We start from the raw sequence: 21596 nt of genomic DNA on the forward strand, positions 1-21596 counted from the left end.
TTGAAGACCACCTTAGCCACAATAGCCTGTTTCCTTGCTGTGCGTTTGTGTCCATCATTGTCTAACATCATCAAAGTCAGTGTGTTTTTTTTCTGTGAAGTAGAAAATGACCCTGTAGAAAGTCATTTAGAAGTGGCACATCTGTGATTCATTCTTTCTTGAAAATGAAAAGATGACTTCTAATTTACCTCCTCAATCCCAGTGCAGAGCCCTGCTACACAGCATATCAAACCAATATAACTCAATCTGACTGAAATATTTCCAAAGCTACAGTAACTATGAAAGTTAGCTATGCAGTGACGGTGATTGAATATTTTTCTATAAAATCATACAGCCTTTAGTGGAAAAAGCTGATAGATGTGAAGACATTCAGACCTTAAAGGAATACTTCCTCCTGAAAAGCCATCTGGATTGCTTTGATGTCAGTTTTGCAGATATCTCTGTAATGGTCGCCTTCTCTTGAATAAGATTAAACTAAATATCATTTATGTTGCTGTGCTAAAAGTTGCAACAGTAATAAAACCAAACAAAAAGAAAAAAAATAATTTGAAAAGCTGATACAGTTAAGCCACAAAGTTTGCAGATTTCTGAGGTCTTAATCTCTGCAATGAGCCGTTTTCCCCCACCGACCCCAGAGTGAGAACTGCAGTACTATGCAAAAGAAAGTGTGCATGAACAGTCTCATGTTCCCGACACTGAGACACGATGAAAGCATCGATGATGGCTCGCTGACGTGAGTTGTCCTACTAATGTTCGCCAGCTGTACACTTTTTTTGCGCTAGCTGAAAAGAAGTGTGCAGCTGGTAGTCATCAGAAAGTTCTTCAAACTTATATATGTTGTGCTTTGAACATCACAAGGCAAACATCCTTCAGTTGCATTATATTTAAGGGAAGAAAGGGATCTCTAAAAACTGGCCAACCGACACTGAAACAATTTAAAGCGCGAAATAGCGCTGCACGCCAGAGGGAAAAGCACGTTTTCTTGAGATAAAAAAAATAAAAAATAAAAAGGCCAAACAACAAAGGTAGGGCTCAGACATTGACCTCCTCCCACTGCACCTGAACTGAGATACTCATCTGTAATGGATTCTACACAGCTCTGACATTAAACTTACACTCAAGCCTGGGGAAAATTGTAAACACATTATACACAGACAGAGACCTCTGGGACCTTAAACAACAAGCTGTCATAACCACACAGACAAATGGCTATTAATCATTTCAATGCCCTTAAAAAAAGAGAGGGGAGAAAAAAAACAACAACTATATTTCTATACAGCATCTCACGATCATATCTACAGCTTGTGGGGGTGGTGGTTTGTCACAAGTGGCATGGGGTAATGAATATTAATGTACTCAGATGTCAAAAGAATTAATTGTCGAGGCGGGTAAATGCTGCATTATCTGTAAGGCTGAAGTATTTGATGGTACTTAACGGCTACCCTGAGGTACCCCTGAGCAAGGTACCGTCCCTACACACTGCTCCCCGGGCGCCTGCTTAGTGGGCTGCCCACTGCTTCACTGAGTGAATGGGTCAAATGCAGAGAAAAACAAGTAATTTCCCCATGGGGATCAATAAAGTATCCATTATTATTATTATTATTATTATTATATCAGGGTCACAAAGCTGGCGCTAATGAAATGCCGAGATCGCAGAAGAGTAATGGCCGTGGTGAGAGTCGGTGGAAAAAGGGAGGCAGAGCTCGGTGCACGTTTGCAGAGTGGGCTTTCAATTAGATTGTTTTGCTCTGTTAACTACAAGTGGAAAAATATATGATTTCCATTATAATTTCAGTACAACAGATCCATGGTGGAAACAATGTAATCTGATTGCTCATTTGTGTTTGGTAGAAATACATCTGATTGCAAGTGTTCTGTAATGAGAGCTCTGCAGTTGGGTGAATATTTGATTAATGCCGAGAGTTTTTTACTGTTTTGTTTTGTTTGCGAATACAATATGAAACTTTTGAAGCTGGTTAAACTTGTCGACTTATACACCGGGTTATTTTTTACAGCACCTGTTCTTCATGTTCCTGCCTGTCGACCACAAACTTTAAATAGCAGGAAAATGAGGAGTCAGAGCTGAAAATCTTCACCCTGCAAGAATTTTCCAAAAAAGGTCCATTTTCAGTTTTCTCCCTCCTTGATATTTCTCTCCTCTACCCCTATTTCTCGGGATTCCTCTGACCCAGAAATTGATCTCACTGCTCATCTCAAAGGATATCTCAAATCCAAAAATGCATCTCAAGGAGAGAGGAGGCGTGCTGAAGGAGCTATGAGCGTGGATGCATAAAAGACATCACGCACAGCTGGAATATACAAATAATAGTGGGAGGAGGACTCCACGAACAACCTCTGCATTTGTATTCATAAGCTGTTTTTGCCATTAACATCATTTACTGCAAAAATCACACTTTCCTCCTTTCACCTTTGGTGCGCGTGTGGGTGGGTGTTAAAACAAAAATCTGTGATATCCGTCACATTCTGCCATGTTGTGGATTTAATTAAAAATAAGCTGCAGTAGGCTTAACAATACAACAGGTAATGCAGCTGTGGTCCACATCACATTTAATTGACACTGATTTAAACTGACGACACTGCAATAAACTCCTCTGCTTCTCAGGTGGGCGGGACCAAAAGTGTCAGTGTTTCTGATTGGCCAACATGGTAAGGGACTTCATCCCTGCCTGCTGGTTTTGCGTGAAGTTCAGTTGTGTCATGTGAATTAAGATTTTAGCAGTAAGTAAAAGTAACTAACCCCTTCTACATACAGATGAGGACAAAATAATTAGCCTCCCTATGAAATTTAAATATTTTTTTTTGTTGTTTTTTTACCGAGCAAGTGATTTTTAACACAACATTTCTAAAAACACTAGTCTTCTTTAAAAACATAAATTATATCTGTGTGCACACAATGACAGAATTAGAAAAGAAAAACAAAACGCAACATAATCAGTATTATTAACTTTTTTTTTACTGATCGACACAGCAAACCACAGCTGTGATTTAACTGTATATAAACTTCAGGAAGGGTTTGAGCTGTCACTTGAAATAAATCAGTTTAAAAATAGGAAAAAAATGTTAATGCTTACAAAGCAGGAGACACAAAGTTATAAGATAAGATAAGATAAGATAACCTTTATTAGTCCCACACGTGGGAAATTTGTTTTGTCACAGCAGGAAGTGGACAGTGCAAAAGTTATGAGGCAAAAATTAGAATACAATAAGAATAAATACAGTACACAACTGTACAGAATAGAATAAAATAAAATACTATATACAGTAGAATAAAATAAAATAAATATACAATAAGATAAAAATAGAATACAAATACAAATGCTATATACAACTGAGTAAAAATACAACGATGACAGAAAGGATTATTGCACTTAGTATTATTGCATATGTATGGATGTGTGTGCTTGATCAGTAAGAAGTATCGTCAATAAATTCAAAGAGAGCCACGCTGTACAGAACAAACCTGGCAGAGGAAGGATGTGAAAAATTTCAAAGATTCTGGAAAGAAAACTAGTGAGAGATGTGTCTAAAGACCCCAGAACAACTGCCAAGACACTAGTGAATGACACAGCCAAGGCAGGGATTGTCATCTTAAAAAAGGAGAATAAGTAGAACCCTGGACCAAGGAAAACTGCACATTTGCAGAAGAGACACCTTCAAGCTATACTAAAGTTTGCTAAGAACAACCTGGAGAAAGGTTATGCAAAATGCATAATGATTATGCATAATGTAAGCCGGTCTTTGGGTGGACAAAACAAGAGCTCTTTGGCCACAGAGACACTGCCAATGTTTGGAGAAAGAAGGGAGAGAAATACAACCCAGAGAACACTTTCGCCTCAGGGAAGCACGGTGGGGGGAATATTACCCTGCAGGGAGGCTTCAGTGCCTCTGTAACACGGTAATCTCATGACGGTGGACAAAATCCTAAAGAAAGACGGAAGTAAATATTCTGAAAGAAAACCTCAAGCAGTCAGTGACCCAAACTGGCTTTGGGTTGTTGTTCTGGTGTCCAACACAACAGCGACCCAAAACATTGTTGACTGACCTGCACAAAGTCCTGACTTTAATCCTTATGAAAGTCTTTGAGTTGAACCGAGGACAAAGAACCATGATATGAAACCATCCGATGTGGAGGAGCTCAGAGATTTGCCAAAGAAGAATGGGCCAGGATTGTTCCGGAGACGTGTGTGAGACGACTGCAGGCTGTTATCCAGCAAAGAAAATAATTCTGTCATCAATCTGTACGCACTAAACCCTGAGAGCATCGGGTTCCTTCATCCTTCAGCATGTAAGAAAATATTCTTTTTAAACACAGTGCAATAATTCAACTGCTAATTTCAAATTAGGTCAGGTTAACCAATGTTTAGATCTTTCTAAAAACTCTAAATATTACACTGAATTACTGTGAAATTGCAAAAGCATGTTTGTATATTTAGTGATTATAATTCATTGGTTTAGCTAAATGTATTTGCAGTTTAGGGATAACATTTTCCAGGCTTTTTGAAAGCCTCTCTAATAACCAGAGCAAGCAAACACCACTTAAAAAAATACATTTCAAAGAACATCAGCCTATCGTTTACGGGTCTGCTTCAAAGTGTGTACTTACATTTATAGCATCTAAATTCTTTACATCATAATGTTACTGTACCTGCGTGCTCTATGAGAAGAATGTGCAACTGGACACTGTAAGATAGCAGATTAGCCAGATGACTCAGCTGCTGCCTGTCAAGTGTGTTTGTGCGCGTCTTTACACCAGCACCAGAGAGAGCAGTGGTAAAGCGAGAAAGCCAACGTGGGAGAGAGAGAGAGAAATGCCCATAGCACAGCCTGCCATCTCTCAGTTCCAGTCCAGTGCCTGAGGAAATGTACCCTGATATTAGCTATTAAAGAGCAGATTGTCAGGGGAGCCATGCCAGCACTGACAGCAGCTGTACAATGGGGCAGGCTGCAGGGAGGCAGGAGGCTAGCTCCACCGCCCTTCCACCCCACCCTGCTCTAGCCTTTGTGTATCCATGTACACGCGCAAGCTCGAAAAAAGCCTCTAACAGACGTCAGAGGCAGCAGCATACCTGATGAGCGTGTGACCAGATTGGCTCCATACCTGCGCAGCGCTGCAAACGTTCTCATTTGTGAGGTTTCTGCACGCCAACGTGTAACCACAGGAACATTCCAATAGAAATTAGATACGGATCATTTGCTTTAGAATGAAACTGGAAAGAGATGAATTCAAATCAATAACGCCTGCTGTGTTTAAGTGTCTGAGATAATCCAGCTTTTTTCCCCTTCGACAAAAACAACAACAAAAAAAGATGACTGCAAGCACTGACGCACACTTATTTGTAAATGCAAATTTGTCATCTTATCAGTCTTCTGTGCTGGAAATATTCAGCCTTGCTCACTTACTCACTTTGAATACTGACAAGAGGGGAGGAAAAAAATCATGGATGTCAAATGAAATTTGACAGAACTCAAGGGCCATGAGGGATTTATGTCCTTTAAATTGTGACAGCATATAATAAGGCCCAATCATTTTAATTAAAGAGCTTAATCCAGCTTCATTGAGGAAGGTAATCAGATCTCTGGGGAGTCTTGTGACTGCCCGAAAGCTTAAACAGGGCGGAAAGTTTTCCGAGCCACGTTTCTCCTCTATCGCCACAGGAAATGTCAGGGGAGTCGGGAGAGGTTGGGGTACAAACAGAGGAAAGAAAAGAGGCTGTGTTCTGTCTCGAAGGGTCACGGCTTCTTTCCCCATCTGCCTTTCGCTCAATTCTCTTTATCATTGTTGCCTTCACCACTCTCAGCCTCTCAGATTCTCCCTCTTTAATTGTGTCCTTTACTCGATTGCTCCCTTTTAATGTTATCTCTTTCCTCTCACCTTCACACGCCCCTCTTTCTACCACCGTCTGTCATTCGTCCTCCTTCTTTCGCACACTTTGTCTCCCATTGTTTTGGTCTCACAGGTTGCTTACTTTTCTCATTTCACTTTTTATTTCACTTATTTTTCTCTCGCTCCAACTCAATCTTTCTGTGTCTTCAGCCCTTTTGTTTCTTCTCCCCTTCTTTTACCTGGCCCTCAATATTTATCTCTCTCTTTCTCTCCCACATACCCTGCCCGGCTCGCCCTTACCAACTTTAGATTGATCACAGTCATTACCTCCATTAATGAGATGGGATTGAGTTCTTAACTGGGCCTTGCACAGCCAGTTAGGTCACACTGACTGGGGATATGGATTACAAGAGGCTTCCCGGAGAGCAGGGCGTCCTAGGCCAGCCAAAGTACACTTTAATCACCTGGTCCTCGAACAGCAAATGGCTCTTTAATGACACCGTGGTAGATGAGTTCACCCCAACACAAGGGCAAATACATGCATGACTTAACATGGGATGGGCTCACCAACCAGCTTCTATAGGAAGCAGATGAAGAAGAACCTCACAGATTTCCTTTGCATTTTTATCAAACGTTAATGGTTAAATATATCCACGAGCTATAATTCACACAGCTAAGTAAAATTTAATGTATCGATGGATTTGATTAAGTAGGCTTAGCATAAAGACTGGAAGCAGGTGGAAACTTCTATCATCTGTGCAAATTAAAAAATATGCCAACAACATCTTTGAAGCTCACTAGAAATGAGCCAACCCAAAGCTTTCAATCCTAAATGAGATATTATGTTTCCCCAGGTATGGCCACTCGAGTATATTGGTGTATGTTTTAGCAGTGTTTTCATTTTCTATGGAGAAAATAACATTGTATGTGATTTATGTACTTGAAAACACATCGCTCTTATTTTGAAAGCTCAGTTGCTGCTAAGTAGATAGCGCTGGCCAATAATATCTTGTGTTACTCTACCAATTGTTGTGGTAGCATTAACCTGGGGCTGCACTCCAGAGCCGCTGTTCCTAAATGAAGCTTGCATGTAGTAAAGTGTAGTCTCTCTAAGTGGAGGTCCATACCAGCCAGAACCTGCACCAGGTGGAAAACCACTGACTGAGCTACACATTGCTGCAGAGCAGAACCAGGACTATAACAATTCACAATGCTGGAATTGAAGTTCATCTGCAGGATTAAACACTCACTTGAGAAGCAAGCAATACTGACCTTTCACACAAAGCACTTGGCAAGTAAAATATTTGCTGAGGAGAAGCTTGTGAAGAGAAACACAAACAAAATACATCTGTGGAAATCACTGAACATCAGCATCCTCACCTCATGAGGAAGTTTTGGCTTTACTTTTTCTCCTACATCTGAACAACACCCTAGTGGTTCTTTAATGTGGTCTTTACTGATGTTAGCAAGCTGACACTCACCATTCACTACCTCATAATACTGGAACTCTATAAAGGAGCGCTTTATCTCGTGGAAGCTAATTATTTCCCTCTGCTTGAAGCCGCTGTTTTAAACTATACCAAACAGATCTGTCTCTTTGCCAACTTCACAAAGAGAACTGGTTGATGTCTCTCTGAGGTATCAAAACACAAGGATGCTGCCAAAATGTTGAAGTTTTGTTCAACAAAAGCACCCTGCAAAGCTGTTCATTAGCCTGTCAGTTTTCTGACTGATACAGACATTTATTCTCCTACGATGATGTTACTTCTGATACACGAAGGACAGAAAATCCCCAGTATAGACCAGAGTATCTCAGATTCTGGTGGTGCATCTAGTTCAGCTCTCTAATTGTGAGAACCCCTGCCAAAATCAGTTAAATGATAACTCACAGGCATAGAATTGCTGGCCACTGAAAATCTGCCCAGAGAAGCAGGTGTGATGGCAGACTTTTGGTAGCTGGTGAACGCAGCGAGGCTGCCCGAGTTAATCGCTGTGATTTCAGGTTGTTTTGACGCTTGGCATACCCAAGCGGACTGGGAGAAAGTGGTGGGTAATTGCAGGGGGCAAAGAGGTCGCTTTTCTGCTCTGCTTGTGGCATAAACATTACTTATCTGGACTGGGAGGGTCAGCCATATCATAAATAGTTAACTAATTAATTATTGTTCTTGTAGTAATGGCTTGATGGGATGCGATGTAAAGCCACATTCATGCTGAAAATTGCTGTTAAACCAGTTGAAGTTCCTCGTGTTTAATTTAGCAGCAGATGCCCTTACTCACACTACTCCAAAGGGATTGTTTTGTCTCCTCCCAAGATCGACTTTTTCTTCTTTGACAAATTAATTACTTCTTTGGGTATGGTGGTGTTTTGACTGTGCTGTGATTGACAGGACTGGGTAGATTTTCTCGCCCTTGTATAAAGTCTGCTTCACTGAAAATAGGATATACACACAGCTAATTGGTGAAGTTATTTCCCCCTATCAAGTTGAGTTTAAATTTTTAAGTAAATGTTTAAGTCATGTTTATAACTGCAGAACCTGGAAATTATAGTCTTTTAATACCAGATGTTCTTCCTTAAATCACTCTGCAGGCATCCAAAGCATCTACTGACATAACAGAAGAGTTTAGATATCCTCACGTGCACACTGTGCCATGCTCAAAAATGTGAAGTTAGTATAGTCGGCAAGCAATAGACTCTAACCAGGGTATCTATTGAGATCTGAGAGGACAGATCAGATAAAAGAACTGCAGCAACACAAAAGTGATTAAACTGCTGAAAATCAGCAGCTTAAGTCAGTATCACTTTATAATAGCTATAATTAATCAATGGCACTTTTATCATTTAAACTTTATTCATGAAAAAATTGTATATTAATTTATAAGTATTGGTTGTATAAGACTCTTATCTGATGTCTAAAGATCTTAAATATGTTTAAAATACGATGTACACATGTTTAACAAACATGTGGGGACAGCACGGTGGTTAGCATTGCTGCTAACGATGAAAGAAGGTTGTGGGTTTGAATCCACCTTTTGGCTGTGGCCTCTCGTTGTGAAGTTTGCATATTCTTCCCATGCATGTGTGGGTTCTCTCTGGGCTTCCTCCAACAGTTAGTGGGGTCGGATTATAAATTACCTGTAGGTGTGAATGGTTGTCTGTCTCCATGTGCTGGCCCTACGATAGTCTGGTAACCTATCCTGAGTGTGCCCCATGGTAACTAGGATAGGCTCCACTGGAACTGGATAAATGGAGGAGAATGGATAGATGGATAACTGTTCAACAAATATTTGAAGGGTAATAACAAAGTTGGAACAGGACGATCTTCATGTGTTTTAATGTTTTGTTATTTTGATACAAAGGCATCTGCTGTGATGCTAACATCTCTGATGAAGTCTCACAAGTGTCAGCTTTCTTTTTGTAGATATAGAAAATCGATATGTAATCATAAATGATCAGAATTATAATATTTCTGGCTGTCTGAGGCTAAATTTCTCCAATTCAAATTGAATCGTGGATTATATCGAATCGGGACCTTGTGAATCGGAATCAAATCGATTCTAGAAATCAGTGACGACACCCAGCCCTATGTGCCAGTGATACAAACCACATGATTGTGCACCTGGAAACTGATTCATGTTGAGTTTAACTTTCACTCGTTGCTTTCTTTCCGTTTACTAACTGGTTGGCTGGTTTTTAACTACTCATATGATGTCGTGATAATGGTCTCAGAATTCCGTGACACAGAACTTTGACTAAACACTCGACTAACAGTATTATTTGATGCCCATGCAGTGAGAACAGGCTCGAATGTAATTCTTATTCTTTCTTAACAGCTCTGATCAAAGACATACTACAAAATGAAATTCATAAAATAATTTGATTATACAAAATTAAATAGAAATAAAAAAAGTAAAATTCTTATAATTTAATTGTTAATGCTGTGATGGATTGGGTGTACCAATGATAGCAGCTCAACCCGTCACCCATCCTCCTGCAACCCTGAATTGGATTAGAGGTTCACAGAAATTAATGGATAGATATTTGTTAACAGCAAAAGCTGCTAGCGATGCGCATCTAAATGATGTTCTGCGTGGCTTTTTGGAAAACACTGTTTTAAAAATGAGTGACTGCTTTGAATTTTGCGGGGTGTTATTTATACGCGAAGGAGTCTGAAGAGTGTGAGATTGATAAGCAGATTGGTTCTGAGTTGTCAGCGGCTCGGTTAGACTGCCGGGGTAAAGAATAAATCCAGTCTCAGGCAAAGCTTTTAGTTTCAGTGTCAATCTGTCAGTCACGAGCTGATCAAAACCAAAGAATGAGATCAAAGGTCTGAGCAGCTGTAATGAGTTTCAAACAGTGTACGGCTTCAGAGCAGACGCCCGAGAAAAAATAGCTTCAATGTGTTCTCATCTCACGGCGTCAAATACCGCCCCGGCATGTGACTGAAGATTGCCCTGTCATTTGTTGGTTCTCTTTAGGCGCTGAAAGCTGCTTGGCTGTGTGTGGTTCAGGTTGAAATGTGATCTTTTATGACATTAAATCTGCTCAGTGGAAAAATAACATGTTTACCCACGGTGCACTGTTGTGCAGGAACAATGCTAAGAAGACGCAAGCAGCTTTTACAGAATGGCAGGATTTGGCACCATGGAAACAAGAACGCGCCAATAGTTTTCGTAGGATACTGAAATGGCGTGGAAGTTGAACACCAGCAGAAAATGGCTGACTGGGATGCTACACTAAGCATTTTTCCTTGTAAAATAGGAAAGATGATTTCTAAAGCTCTGAATCCAGAAGTATAAAATTAACTTTCCTACTTTTTTTTTTCCTTTCTTCAGCAAGATCAACAACAATCATATAAATTCTAAAATCCCCTATTTTGCTCTAAATCCCCTCATTTTGTTCATTTTTCTGTAAAATTAGGAGGAAATGCAACACAGCATTGTAAAATTAGAGGCTTTTCTCTGCACAGTGTTCAGTTGGTGTGCAAAAACCCTGTTAGTAAGGTAATGCTGTCAGGTGCTTCAGGATTGAGCGGATTCTCAGATGCTTTCCTGCAAAAGTGTTCCAGGCATGTTCAAGGAGAAGAAGAAAAGCCTTCAGGCAGCAAACACCCCAAGGACTACACATCCCAGCAAGAGCTGAGAGATGTGGCTCAGGGGAAGGAAATATTGGCCACTTTGCTTTGCTGGCTGCCACTTTGGACAACTGTGAAAATGTGGAGAAAAGTGGTTGGATGAAGCATTTATTTAAAAAAAAAAAAATCACAATTTTAAAAATAGATGTTCCTTGTGGCTGTGGAGAAGTAGATTCATGGAGTGGTCTGTGGTTTTGTTGGTGGTTCAGAGAAGACAGACATGCTGCATGAATACAGTCAATGCCAGGAAAATTAGTGCGGTTTCCAATCAATACTTTAATGGACAAAAGTGTACTGTCTAAAATTTACAGTTAGAAACCATTCAGCACTCACTAATTATACGCAGTATTCACCTGATGCAATCATTTTAGATGTAAAGCATATAAAGCTCTGTTGCTGGAGGTCTGCTGCTTTCAACTCTGATATATTTTGTAACCTTTGGCTTGAGCGATCTCAGTCACAATGTACGTTCGGAGAGTTTTGTGGCGCCAACTGGGATAAATAAGAACCATATATAATGGCCCACAAAAATAGCATGACATAATTCACTATTGATTTGCTCTCCTGGCTGGCTGATCTTCATTTTGTGACACTGGAGTGCGGGGAACTGTGAGGCATTGGCATCGATCAGACGGAGCCGCCAAGGCAAAATTTCATTTTCGCAGATGTGGCAGCAGTCTTCTGTATTCCATACTGTGACACGTGATGTTGTTTTAGGAGTCAAATATATTGATCTGCTGCTGTGTTTGTTCCTAAAAATATCAGACATGTCTTTCAGCAGCCTCTTTGTACACGTTAATGTGATCTCTCATACAAATAGCAGATTAGAGGTGCGACTGCTTGCATAGTTTGTTTCATATTTATGTGCCTGATCTGGCATGTAATCAGTAATCGCCTGAACAACTCATCTTGGAGCAATTTTAACACCTTAGATAGAAATCAGATCTTCTTGCCTTTGGTCTAGAAAGTCATGTGTGTTCTTTTGAGTCTGATTGTACGGCTTGAATCAGTTTTTGTGCCGATGAAGTAAACATTTTATTTTAAACTTTAATACTTTCTTTCTTTTGCTTTAGTCTTCATTTTATACTTAAGTTTTTCCATGTTCAGAAGAATGTGGTATATTTACAGTGTTGGGCTGTACTAATATATAGCAATAAAATTTATATTCCTGGTTACTGAGCTTAGAGACTGTGGTGGAGGTGTGGTCCCTCAGCTGCAGGGGAGGGGTGGTACAGAGACCTTAAGCGGGTGGTGCCGGGAAGGCAGGTGAGGCCACAGGTGGTGACGATCTGCTTAATAAGACGTCTCTTTTCTTATAGTGAAGCCGGAGACTGGAGCAGGAGATGTGTGTGCCGAGACAAGCTGCGAACAGAGAGGCTCAACCTGTGAAAGTGCTATTAAAAACCCATAATCGTAACAGTGTGTTGGGTCCGTCTTTACAGAGACTAAGCTAAAAACAACCAGAAGAGCTGACTGTGTAAATCAGAGACATCAAACTTAGTCCTTCAGAGCTCAATTCACTCCTTTGAAAATTTTTAATCTAGTCTGTATATAACTTTTAATGTTTTGGTCCCCCTAATTGTAAGCACACCCTGTATATGAAAAATGGATATCAGTTCCACATGTAAAGAGTGAAATCATTTGGCAGCAGTGGATAACTACTGTGTTTGCAAAAAGAATGATCATAAAGAAGTCTACGGCTCCTTTGATCTGTAACCTCAGTAAACACTTGATCGTCTTTTGTTCTCGTTGATTCTTCATCATGTAAACATGATAATGACGTTGCTCATCGACAGGCAAATCTTCTGATTAGCAAAGCAGCACCTCTCCTCAGTCGGATCCTCTCCGTACTCCTGATGCCTTGTTTTAACAAGCTAAGATAGCAATAGCAAAAAAACATCAGCTCAAAGTTTCAAAAATGTAACAGAGCAAAACAGTGTGCGACAGCATGGTTGCCAAATCCATCTTTTATATGCAGTCTGTTGTTGTAGACATCAGCAATATTTACCACAAAAGGCAGGAAAAAGGGAAAGGTGATTTCAAGAGGTTCCTAGACGCTTGTCCAAAAATTCGGGTTATTACCTCAAAATAGTGTTAGGGTTGGTCTGAAAGTTTCTCACTCCAAATGCTAAGAAAGTAACACAAAATCCACAAAAAAATAAATAAAATTTGCAATAATCCCACATTTTGACCAAAAAAAAAGAAAAGAGAGAAACAAGAACAAATGTTTAGTGTTGGAAATAAGCTTCGATTGAGAAACAATATTCAGTCCTGAAAGAGTGATGTATTTGCTATGACACATCTCTGTTTTGCAGGAACACAATCTGAGCCATCATATTGATGTTCGAGGTTTTGAAAAAACTGACTACAGCACAATATGAGATTCAGCTCAGATAAAGCGATGGAGCAAAAGGCAGTTTAAATTTTATGAGCAGTCTATTTTAGTGGCAGAAGGCTGCATGGTACATATAATCTATGTAATCAAAGGTCTTTTTTTTTTAAATAAAATGTACCACACAGAGTTGTCATGTTCAGGCCTGTGAAACAAACTGTGTAAAACTTTCAGACACACATGCAAGAACAAAATGAAAAGATTCTCTGGTTTGCTTTACACCTGGATGGATGGATGCATTTGGTTTAATAAATGACCCAGGAGTCATATCCAGGCTGGTGTGTTGTGAGTTGGCTGTATGGTAGCCAACTTGTATAATTGTAATGAGAACGCATTATCATTATTTTGCTTGACTGAATGATATAATGGCTAAACAACTTTAGGACTTCAATTGCGTTTACTCTTTCGATAAAGTTAAAGCAAGTCAACAAATGTCTGTGCCTTCATGTGATTCTTATTTCCCACTGTGGCCTTTAGTGAAACTGAGGTTGACACCCTTGTAAACTGTTACACATTCCCTCAGCTATGAAGTTCACATCTTGTCACTTTCATTCATCAGTTAAAATCTCTTTTTGTTTTATCCTTCAGGGCACTATTTGTGTTATCATGTCAGAGTCTCCAGTGAGTGTGATGGTGTTTTTCTGAGAGAAACACTAGAACAAGTGACAAGAGCAAGTCTGATGGCTGCCATTTGAAACTCTTGCACTTGCGTTCTGTGTGTTACTGGATGGTGATGCACATGCATCAGCTTGCACAAGTGTTTGGAAGTGCACGTTTCCATTCTGTTTCATGACAGATGTCTCGAAACCGAGCAGGGTTTATGTTGCCAAAGTCATGTTGCCACGTTTATCTGCAGTATATGTTTAAGGCTGTTGTGACTGTGGAGCTGTTGCTTTCGGTGCAGTTTGTTTCTCCAAGTTTTAGCAACAAAACATGTTGTATTTGTAGCTTCTCAACCGCTCCGTATGTGCTGATTTTGCAAAATGACGTCTGTCTGCTCCCAAACAACGAACATGTCTGGATGGAAAAGCTTTTGGATGTTTGTTTTTCAAGGATCCGCTTGTATATAGTTTGTACCGTTCAGCTTTGTTTATATAATTAATAGAAAAAATAACTTGATCTGAATCCAGCCATCATAAGCCATCATTTCCAAATCTCGGCTTTCATGAATTGAATATACTTTGAGGTTTTAGAACTAAAAGCTGGCATGCCCCAAAAACAGACCATGTTGGAGTCTTGAGCTGGCAAAGCAGGAGCAAGTAGGGGGAAGAAGCTGGAGTAACTGGTGGAGAGTGGACGGGCACATGAACGGTGTTGTTTTGGTGTGAGACTGGAGCGGGCAGTGAGCTGTGAAGAAGGACGGAGCCAAGTTACAACTAAGAAAATCTTTATAAAAGGGCCAGGAGTTGCTACCACACCGGTGATGCAAACAGTTTGGCAGGAAGTGAGTGAAAGGAATATAAACACTGCAGCTTGATGAGTACTTGATTGAAGCCATGTGCGGCAGTCCTGGTGCCGGTGGAAGAAAGCCACACCCAGGGCTGCACACAAACACTGACCTACCTTCTCAGATTGTGCATCCTTGATTCCTTTCCTCACCTCATCTCCATGTGTGTAGTCCCTCTCATCAAAGACTCAGTAGTGGAAGAGATGCAAGGAGAGAGGAGTCGAGCTTTAGCACGTTTAACAAAACGAACTGTGCTAGCTTCAGAGACATCATTTTAAAGTGATTCAGGTGAATCTATTAAATATGACGTGCGGCTCATCTACACCATCTACCACTGCGAGTAGCACTGTTCATGTCTGAATATAATTAGGCCTGCCATGAATGAAATTCACAGCGTGGCTAATTGTGACAAGAAGATTGAGCTGTGATAAATTCATGTTCTTAATTTATAAAACACACATATGGCCTCGACACACAAACAGTGAAGGGCAGACAGTTTGATTACACAGCTGATCATCTTAAATACCTGAAACAGCTCATGAATACATATCTGCAGAGTCCCCCTCTCACCGTGGTTTTTAGATGCAGCTTTTTCCATTTGCAATATGATACAGATGCCTTGCCTTCAAGTATCAGTCAGTACTAGTGCTGAACTAGTTCCAGTTTAATGAGTTATGAAATATTGTTAGGAGTTAGGAGATACTCTAACAATGTATCCCTAGTTTGTGTATATTGTGCAAAGGGTGTTATCCTTAAGGATGGCACACTGAGACTGATTTCTGGCTGGACACGGCACGCAATAGGATAGAGAAAAGAAACAAAGCTCATGAACATAGAAAAGGAGAAGAGAGAGAGACAGAGGCAAAAAAAGTAGGGCAGCACTGCAGGCATGGGCTGCATAGCAGTGTACAGCAGTACCTCTTTTACTTTAGATCAATATTTCATGTTATGTTCTTTAATAAAGCAAACAAATAAAAATAGAAATGATCCTGTGAAGTCTCAATAAAGACACATTAAGCCACCTGTTGGGTGAACACCACATGAATAAAACATTTCTGTCCGTGAATGATGGATGGAGCAATATGATTCAAACCAAAGACATTTCTTTGTGTGATTTATTTCTCCCTACAGATGGCCTCCCTGGAACAGCGCCCCTAGCGCTTTCCCCCGTGCTCAGAACAGCACAACCCCTGGCATCCTTGGCGACCCCTACCACGCCGTCGCCAGCACCTGTGGCCTCGCTGACAGTGCCGAGCAGCACGGCGGCCGCAGCCCCAGAGACTACCTCAGCTGCTGGGGGAGACGAGGGGCACTCGAAGCTAGATTCCCCGTCAGAACCCGACCTCCCGGAGCCCGATGCCGAACCCGAAGCGGAGACAGACGCAGAAACGGAGGAGGAGAAAGCTCGCCGTCTTCTCTACTGCTCCCTCTGCAAAGTGGCAGTCAACTCCGCGTCACAGCTGGAGGCTCACAATAGCGGTGAGAGACGTGTGCCAAGATTTGCCGCAAACGTGGAGAGTTTGAGTGGATGACAGACCTTTTTTTTCTCCCCCAAACTTGAAACAAAACAAAAGTAAGGTTGGCTCTGCTGTACGAATGAGGTGTTTACCTGCTGGTTGTGTTTTTCTCAGTGAACACGGACTCTGCATGATTGTTTCATTCCATGTTGTGAAATTTCCATGACAGCATCTGTGTTGAAATAATTTTTTCAGTGAGTCAGTGCTTTTTGTGGGGAAGGTTGCTATCTGCTGGGTTCCTTCAGTGTTCAAGCGTTTGTTTGTCGTTATTGTAGAGTTATCTCCGCTGTCTTCAGCAATCATTCCGGGGCTTGAAAAAACACAATTCTTCAATTATCCTTCTGTAGTTTCCATAGGAACCTTTTATCAAACTTTAATCAGGTATTGTGAGACATCCTTGCTTTTGAAAACAAAGCAGTCATTGTTTCAAACAAATTTCTCATACTGCATTCACACACAAACACACAGACACAACACAGGGAAATGACAGTACACTGTCATCTTTGCTTTCAGTCTGAGGTTGTTCCTCTGCTTCTGCCTGCGATATCTTTGTTTTAAACATTGACTTTTTCATTAAAGTTTCAACAACATAAAACAGTCAAATAAAGATTTCTAAACAGTTTCTCCACCATGAAAACACCGAACACTTACTGAAATACTCATCGGGCAGCTGGATTTCACAAGTGACCACAAAGCTCTACACGAATTCACACAAATCAAGCTTCTTCATTACAGAGTATTTGGTCATCTCATAAACATTCGACCATGCTTTGCAGCCCATTGTTGTCAACAGTATTTTTAAGCAGTTGTAAAAGCTAAAATATTCCGTTTGCTTTTGATTAAGGAAAAGTCCGTCTTTGGGTTCAGTGCTTGAGTTCAATTGGCAGTGACAGTTTTGCATAAACTTGGATCTCCTTCTTTTAGCTCTTCAACCTGTTGGATTACACCACGGAGCTACAAGAGCTGGACCTAAATATATCTGGATTAAACGAATGGCTTTCAAATAGCGGTTGCATCGTTTGCCAGAGGTTTGCCCAAAAATCATTTCAATTTGAAATGTAGTGATTTCCTGCTGAATAATGAACAGCTTAACATGCTAATTTACTGCATAAGTGCCCCATATTAGTGACATCTGTGTTGATGACTTGAGCTTCTGTTTGAGTGAAACTGAAACAAGTTCAGAAGAGTTTTTGGTTGAACCAGTGAACCAGTCTTGGCCCTTGTAGCTAAGTGCTCGGGGAGGTATCGTTCCAGGGAGTGACGTACAACCGGGCCCTTACTCTCTAGCCCTGAGGAGTATTTGGTCAAAAGGTCAACTTTCAGTGCGTTTAATAGGACTGTTCACTTACTTTGATCTGTGACATAAGGATAATATAAAAGTTGACCCCTTTTCCTCAGGTGGCCTCTGTTGAGTCAGATTCATGTACTGACCAAACTGCTTCCTGTTTGAACCTGCAGGTACGAAGCACAAGACGATGCTCGAGGCCAGGAGCGGTGTGGGTTCCATCAAGTCTTTTCCTCGAGCAGGAGTCAAAAGCAAACTGGCTACATCCTCCAAATCATCCACAGGCCTGCAGAACAAAACGTTTTACTGTGAGACATGTGACGTGCACGTCAACTCAGAGACTCAGCTAAAACAGGTGAGAGATATAAACGGAGCCCGAGACACTCGCTCAGTAGTAAACTGGAAAATGGATTTCTGTGTAAAATTGATCACAAGATCTTATTAAACAAGCAAAGCCGGATACGGATTAGACTGACATTAAATCAAAATTTTTATAATAATATGGCATTTTACTCATCATGTTCATCGTGCATTATAAATATCAAAGAAAATTAAAAGTCATCAACGTCTTTTTTTTATTATTCAGTGAATCATTTGGCTTTTGAGGGAGTAGTCTCGAAATATTCTAATTTGTGAAAGGATTGATTTTATTTCCATATCTGTCAAACACATTCCCTGCATTTGGAAATGGAAATAAAACCCAGTGCATGACATACAATAGCTAAATGAAACTTAGCTTCATATTTTCATTGCTATTATTAAAAAAAGGTCTGTTTGGAGGTTTACCACTTTCTTTAATGCCATTGTGACTTTATTAGATCAGACTGGGGGAGGATATATAATAAGTTAAAGTAAAAACAATATGTTTGATTGAATAAATGTGTATCCAAATGAGTCATTTCACAGTTTAGGGGAAAGGAGGATGGCTAGACTGGAAAACTGACACAAACATTAGAACTTGTAAGTGCAATTTTTCTATGACTGCCTTTCACTAAGGGTACCACAGTGGTATTGTGGTTAGTGTCAGTGGTTTGACTCTCCTCGTCAGTTTGTTGTGCGTAGCTTCCATTTTCTCCTTGTGCCTACAGTGTCATATGGACTGTTGAAGATCTGAAACACAGAATGCAGATAACGCAAACAAAAACCAAACTACTTTCAGCTGAAAAAAGGTCAAAGACACAACAGAAGAGCAGAAAATCCTGGAAGATAAACACAAGAACTCAGATTATAAATAGTAAGCAAGGTAGCATGGAGAAGCATTCGCAGACAGCTCGACAAGGACAAAAGGAAACAAGGCTTTACATACAGTACACAGCAGACTGATTACTCATGAGAAACAGGAGGGAGAGGAAAACAGGTGATCACAATTAACAACAGGATAAAACAGTCAGGGAATCAGGGGAAGACAGAAAGGAAGCAAAAGTGACACAGGACATGAAGGAAAACAGGAACCAACCAAAGCAGACATGAATACCAACTCTAAACAAAGATATACGAGGACGGGAAACAAACACAGTACAAACACATCTCATAAACACAGTATGAGAGGGAGAAACTCTGGGAAAACTGCGACTATAAAATAATTACCATTGGCATCTCAGACTTAAGAAACCGAGATGGTCATTGGGCCTTGACACCATCTGCTACTGCACTGCAGGCTGACGCATGAAGTCTGTGTTACAGTTGGTGCAAATCAATTGGGAGGTCCTGGTTTAGGTGGTTGCCACAGGGCGCATCCTCTCTGCAGTGACCTGACCTCTCCAAAGATCACCAGGCAGCGGAAGAGCTTTTCCTTTGTCCTTCTTAAAACATAGCTTGGGATGACTGACTTTTTATGGTGCTCTGAGCTAGCTGTCCACAGCTAGCTTCTTATCCTCCATGTGACAAACATACCCCAACCAACACAGGCAGCGTTGGTTCAACAAGCAGAATGTGCTTGGCTGTTTCAGGGTGTCTTGGTGTGAAATGCAGTCCTGTCATCTACCAATCTTAAACCTGAATATATTAAATAACAAGTCCTTGTTTGGTTAATTGGTGATCTTTAACTTGGCCGCAGGTGTGAGTGTCTGTTTTTCAGTGCCATCTGAGACTGCAGATGAAGGCAGGAAAGCACAGTACACTACATTATTATTTTAAACATATTACTATAAAACTTGCAGTTACCTGCAGCTGCTGGGAGAGCAAATTCATCCTCGCCTCGAGATATGAACCTGCCGCTTATGGATGTTTCTTTCAGTTGAGGATTATTTTATTATTATTCTGTGATGTTTGAATGTCTGAATCTGAAAAATGGTATTTTGTTCCTCTTTGAAAACGAACTTATATAAGGTCACGTACGAGTCAGACTGGATTTTAAGAGCAACTAGTAATGAGTTTTGCCTTTATTCCTGTTGGATATCTGTCTGAGGTCTTTATGAATGCGGAAATCCTTAAAAATTTTTATAAAAAAAGCTGGTTAAAGTGTGCGGTCAAGGAGTTGCCTGTTTTAATTTTAGATTAAGTGAGGTACGATAAGAGGTGACAAAGATGCAACTGTGACTGAAATAGCTTCGTGTGTATCTTTATAGCTCCTGCGGGACGCTGTGCAAATCTTCTTTTCTTGTAGTGCTGATCATTCTGTCATGTGGGGAACGTCTTCTACAGTAGCTGAAGACCACTCTGTTTAGTCTGAGCTAACCTCGAGTTCTCTCCCTGAAGACAGACGGGATTTGTATGAATTTTTCATGCGAGGACTTTTGCTGAGTACTTCTGAACAGCAGCAATTCTCTGTGAAAAGAATCCAGCATGAAACATTTTAGTTAGAGCTGAAAGCAGAAGAAAAGTATGATTGTTAAGCCCACTGCAAGGACTTGTGAAATTTAGACACAGCCAGAAATTTTCCTTTTGTTGTCAGCATGTACCCACTCTGAATTTGCTGGCTTTAGGTCAGACTGTAATTCTCTGTCTTCTGTTTTATTGGTTTATTCAGATCTGGCCCGAATCTCCAAGGGTTTCAAAATGAATTGTATTTAACAATGGGATATACTGTGGCATTTAGTAAAAAGCTCTGCAGTGTAACTTGCAGCGATAGAAGTGCAGACATTTTCACCACAGGTGTGAAAACCATAAAGCTGTAAGATCTTTTGCCATGAGTCAAGAGGTATGTTTTTGGTTATTGTACCTCCTTTTCTGTTCCCCGAGTGATGCCTCCCAATCTATTTTCATTTGACTGTTTCTGTACAAGTACAAACCATGTTCACATTAACAGATTGGTGCACACATTCAAAACACTTTACCACATTTGCACATTTTATTGCTGCGGTACTGCAGTTTTAGGGTAAGAGGCTGTCTCAGACAGATTGTTATGAAACTGAATGTGGATATTTTTCAGTAGAGCATGAAGAGGACTCCCTGCTCTGTGTGTTGGAGGTGGTTTAATGATTAAGTCAGAAAAACAAATGACTTAATAGTCATTTTAATATTGGAATAACCGCAGTAAAAGGACAACATTAAAGTGTGACTCGTTTTGAATCTGTCTCTCATTTCCAGCACATCAGCAGCCGGCGTCATAAAGACCGAGCAGCAGGTAAACCAGCCAAACCGAAATATAGCCCCTACAGCAAACCACAGAAAGGCCAGACCAAGCAGCCGGTGAGTCACTGCACACCTCTGTTATCTTATCAGCAACACGGGTCCAGACTGCTGCGTTACAAAGCAGGATTTAGCCAGATTTAGCCCTGGGTTTTTTAGCAGAGATACACCAACTTCAATTTTCTGGGCCGATCCTAATTTTAGGAAATATAACTTACAGCGTACACCTTTCTTTTCTTTGTGGGAATTTCTAATTTATATTCACAGTAAAACACTAATCATGTGATAACATATCAGTTTTTCTCCATTTGTGCTCCAGGTTAGAGGAACTTTTATCATTTTTACTCAAACAAATCTCGGTATAAACTGATTCTGGTTAATAGTCAGAGCAGAAAAGAAGTAACTGCA

The 21596-nt window shown here is 40.5% G+C and overlaps 1 protein-coding gene across 1 annotated transcript in view; it reads left to right on the forward strand.

The window, feature by feature from the left end:
• znf385d (zinc finger protein 385D) overlaps window positions 1-21596 on the forward strand; it is a 93912-nt gene that overhangs the window by 65718 nt on the left and 6598 nt on the right. Inside the window, exons 5-7 of the mRNA XM_085423794.1 lie at window positions 15948-16295; window positions 17792-17973; window positions 21147-21248. Of these exons, the coding sequence (XP_085279920.1) occupies window positions 15948-16295; window positions 17792-17973; window positions 21147-21248 (632 nt within the window). The remainder of the gene's footprint in view (window positions 1-15947; window positions 16296-17791; window positions 17974-21146; window positions 21249-21596) is intronic.

Source organism: Rhamphochromis longiceps, linkage group LG11, assembly GCF_057381845.1.
Source record: "Rhamphochromis longiceps isolate RC_006_pf linkage group LG11, R_longiceps_female_GT1.1, whole genome shotgun sequence".
Classification (NCBI taxonomy): Eukaryota; Metazoa; Chordata; class Actinopteri; order Cichliformes; family Cichlidae; genus Rhamphochromis; species Rhamphochromis longiceps.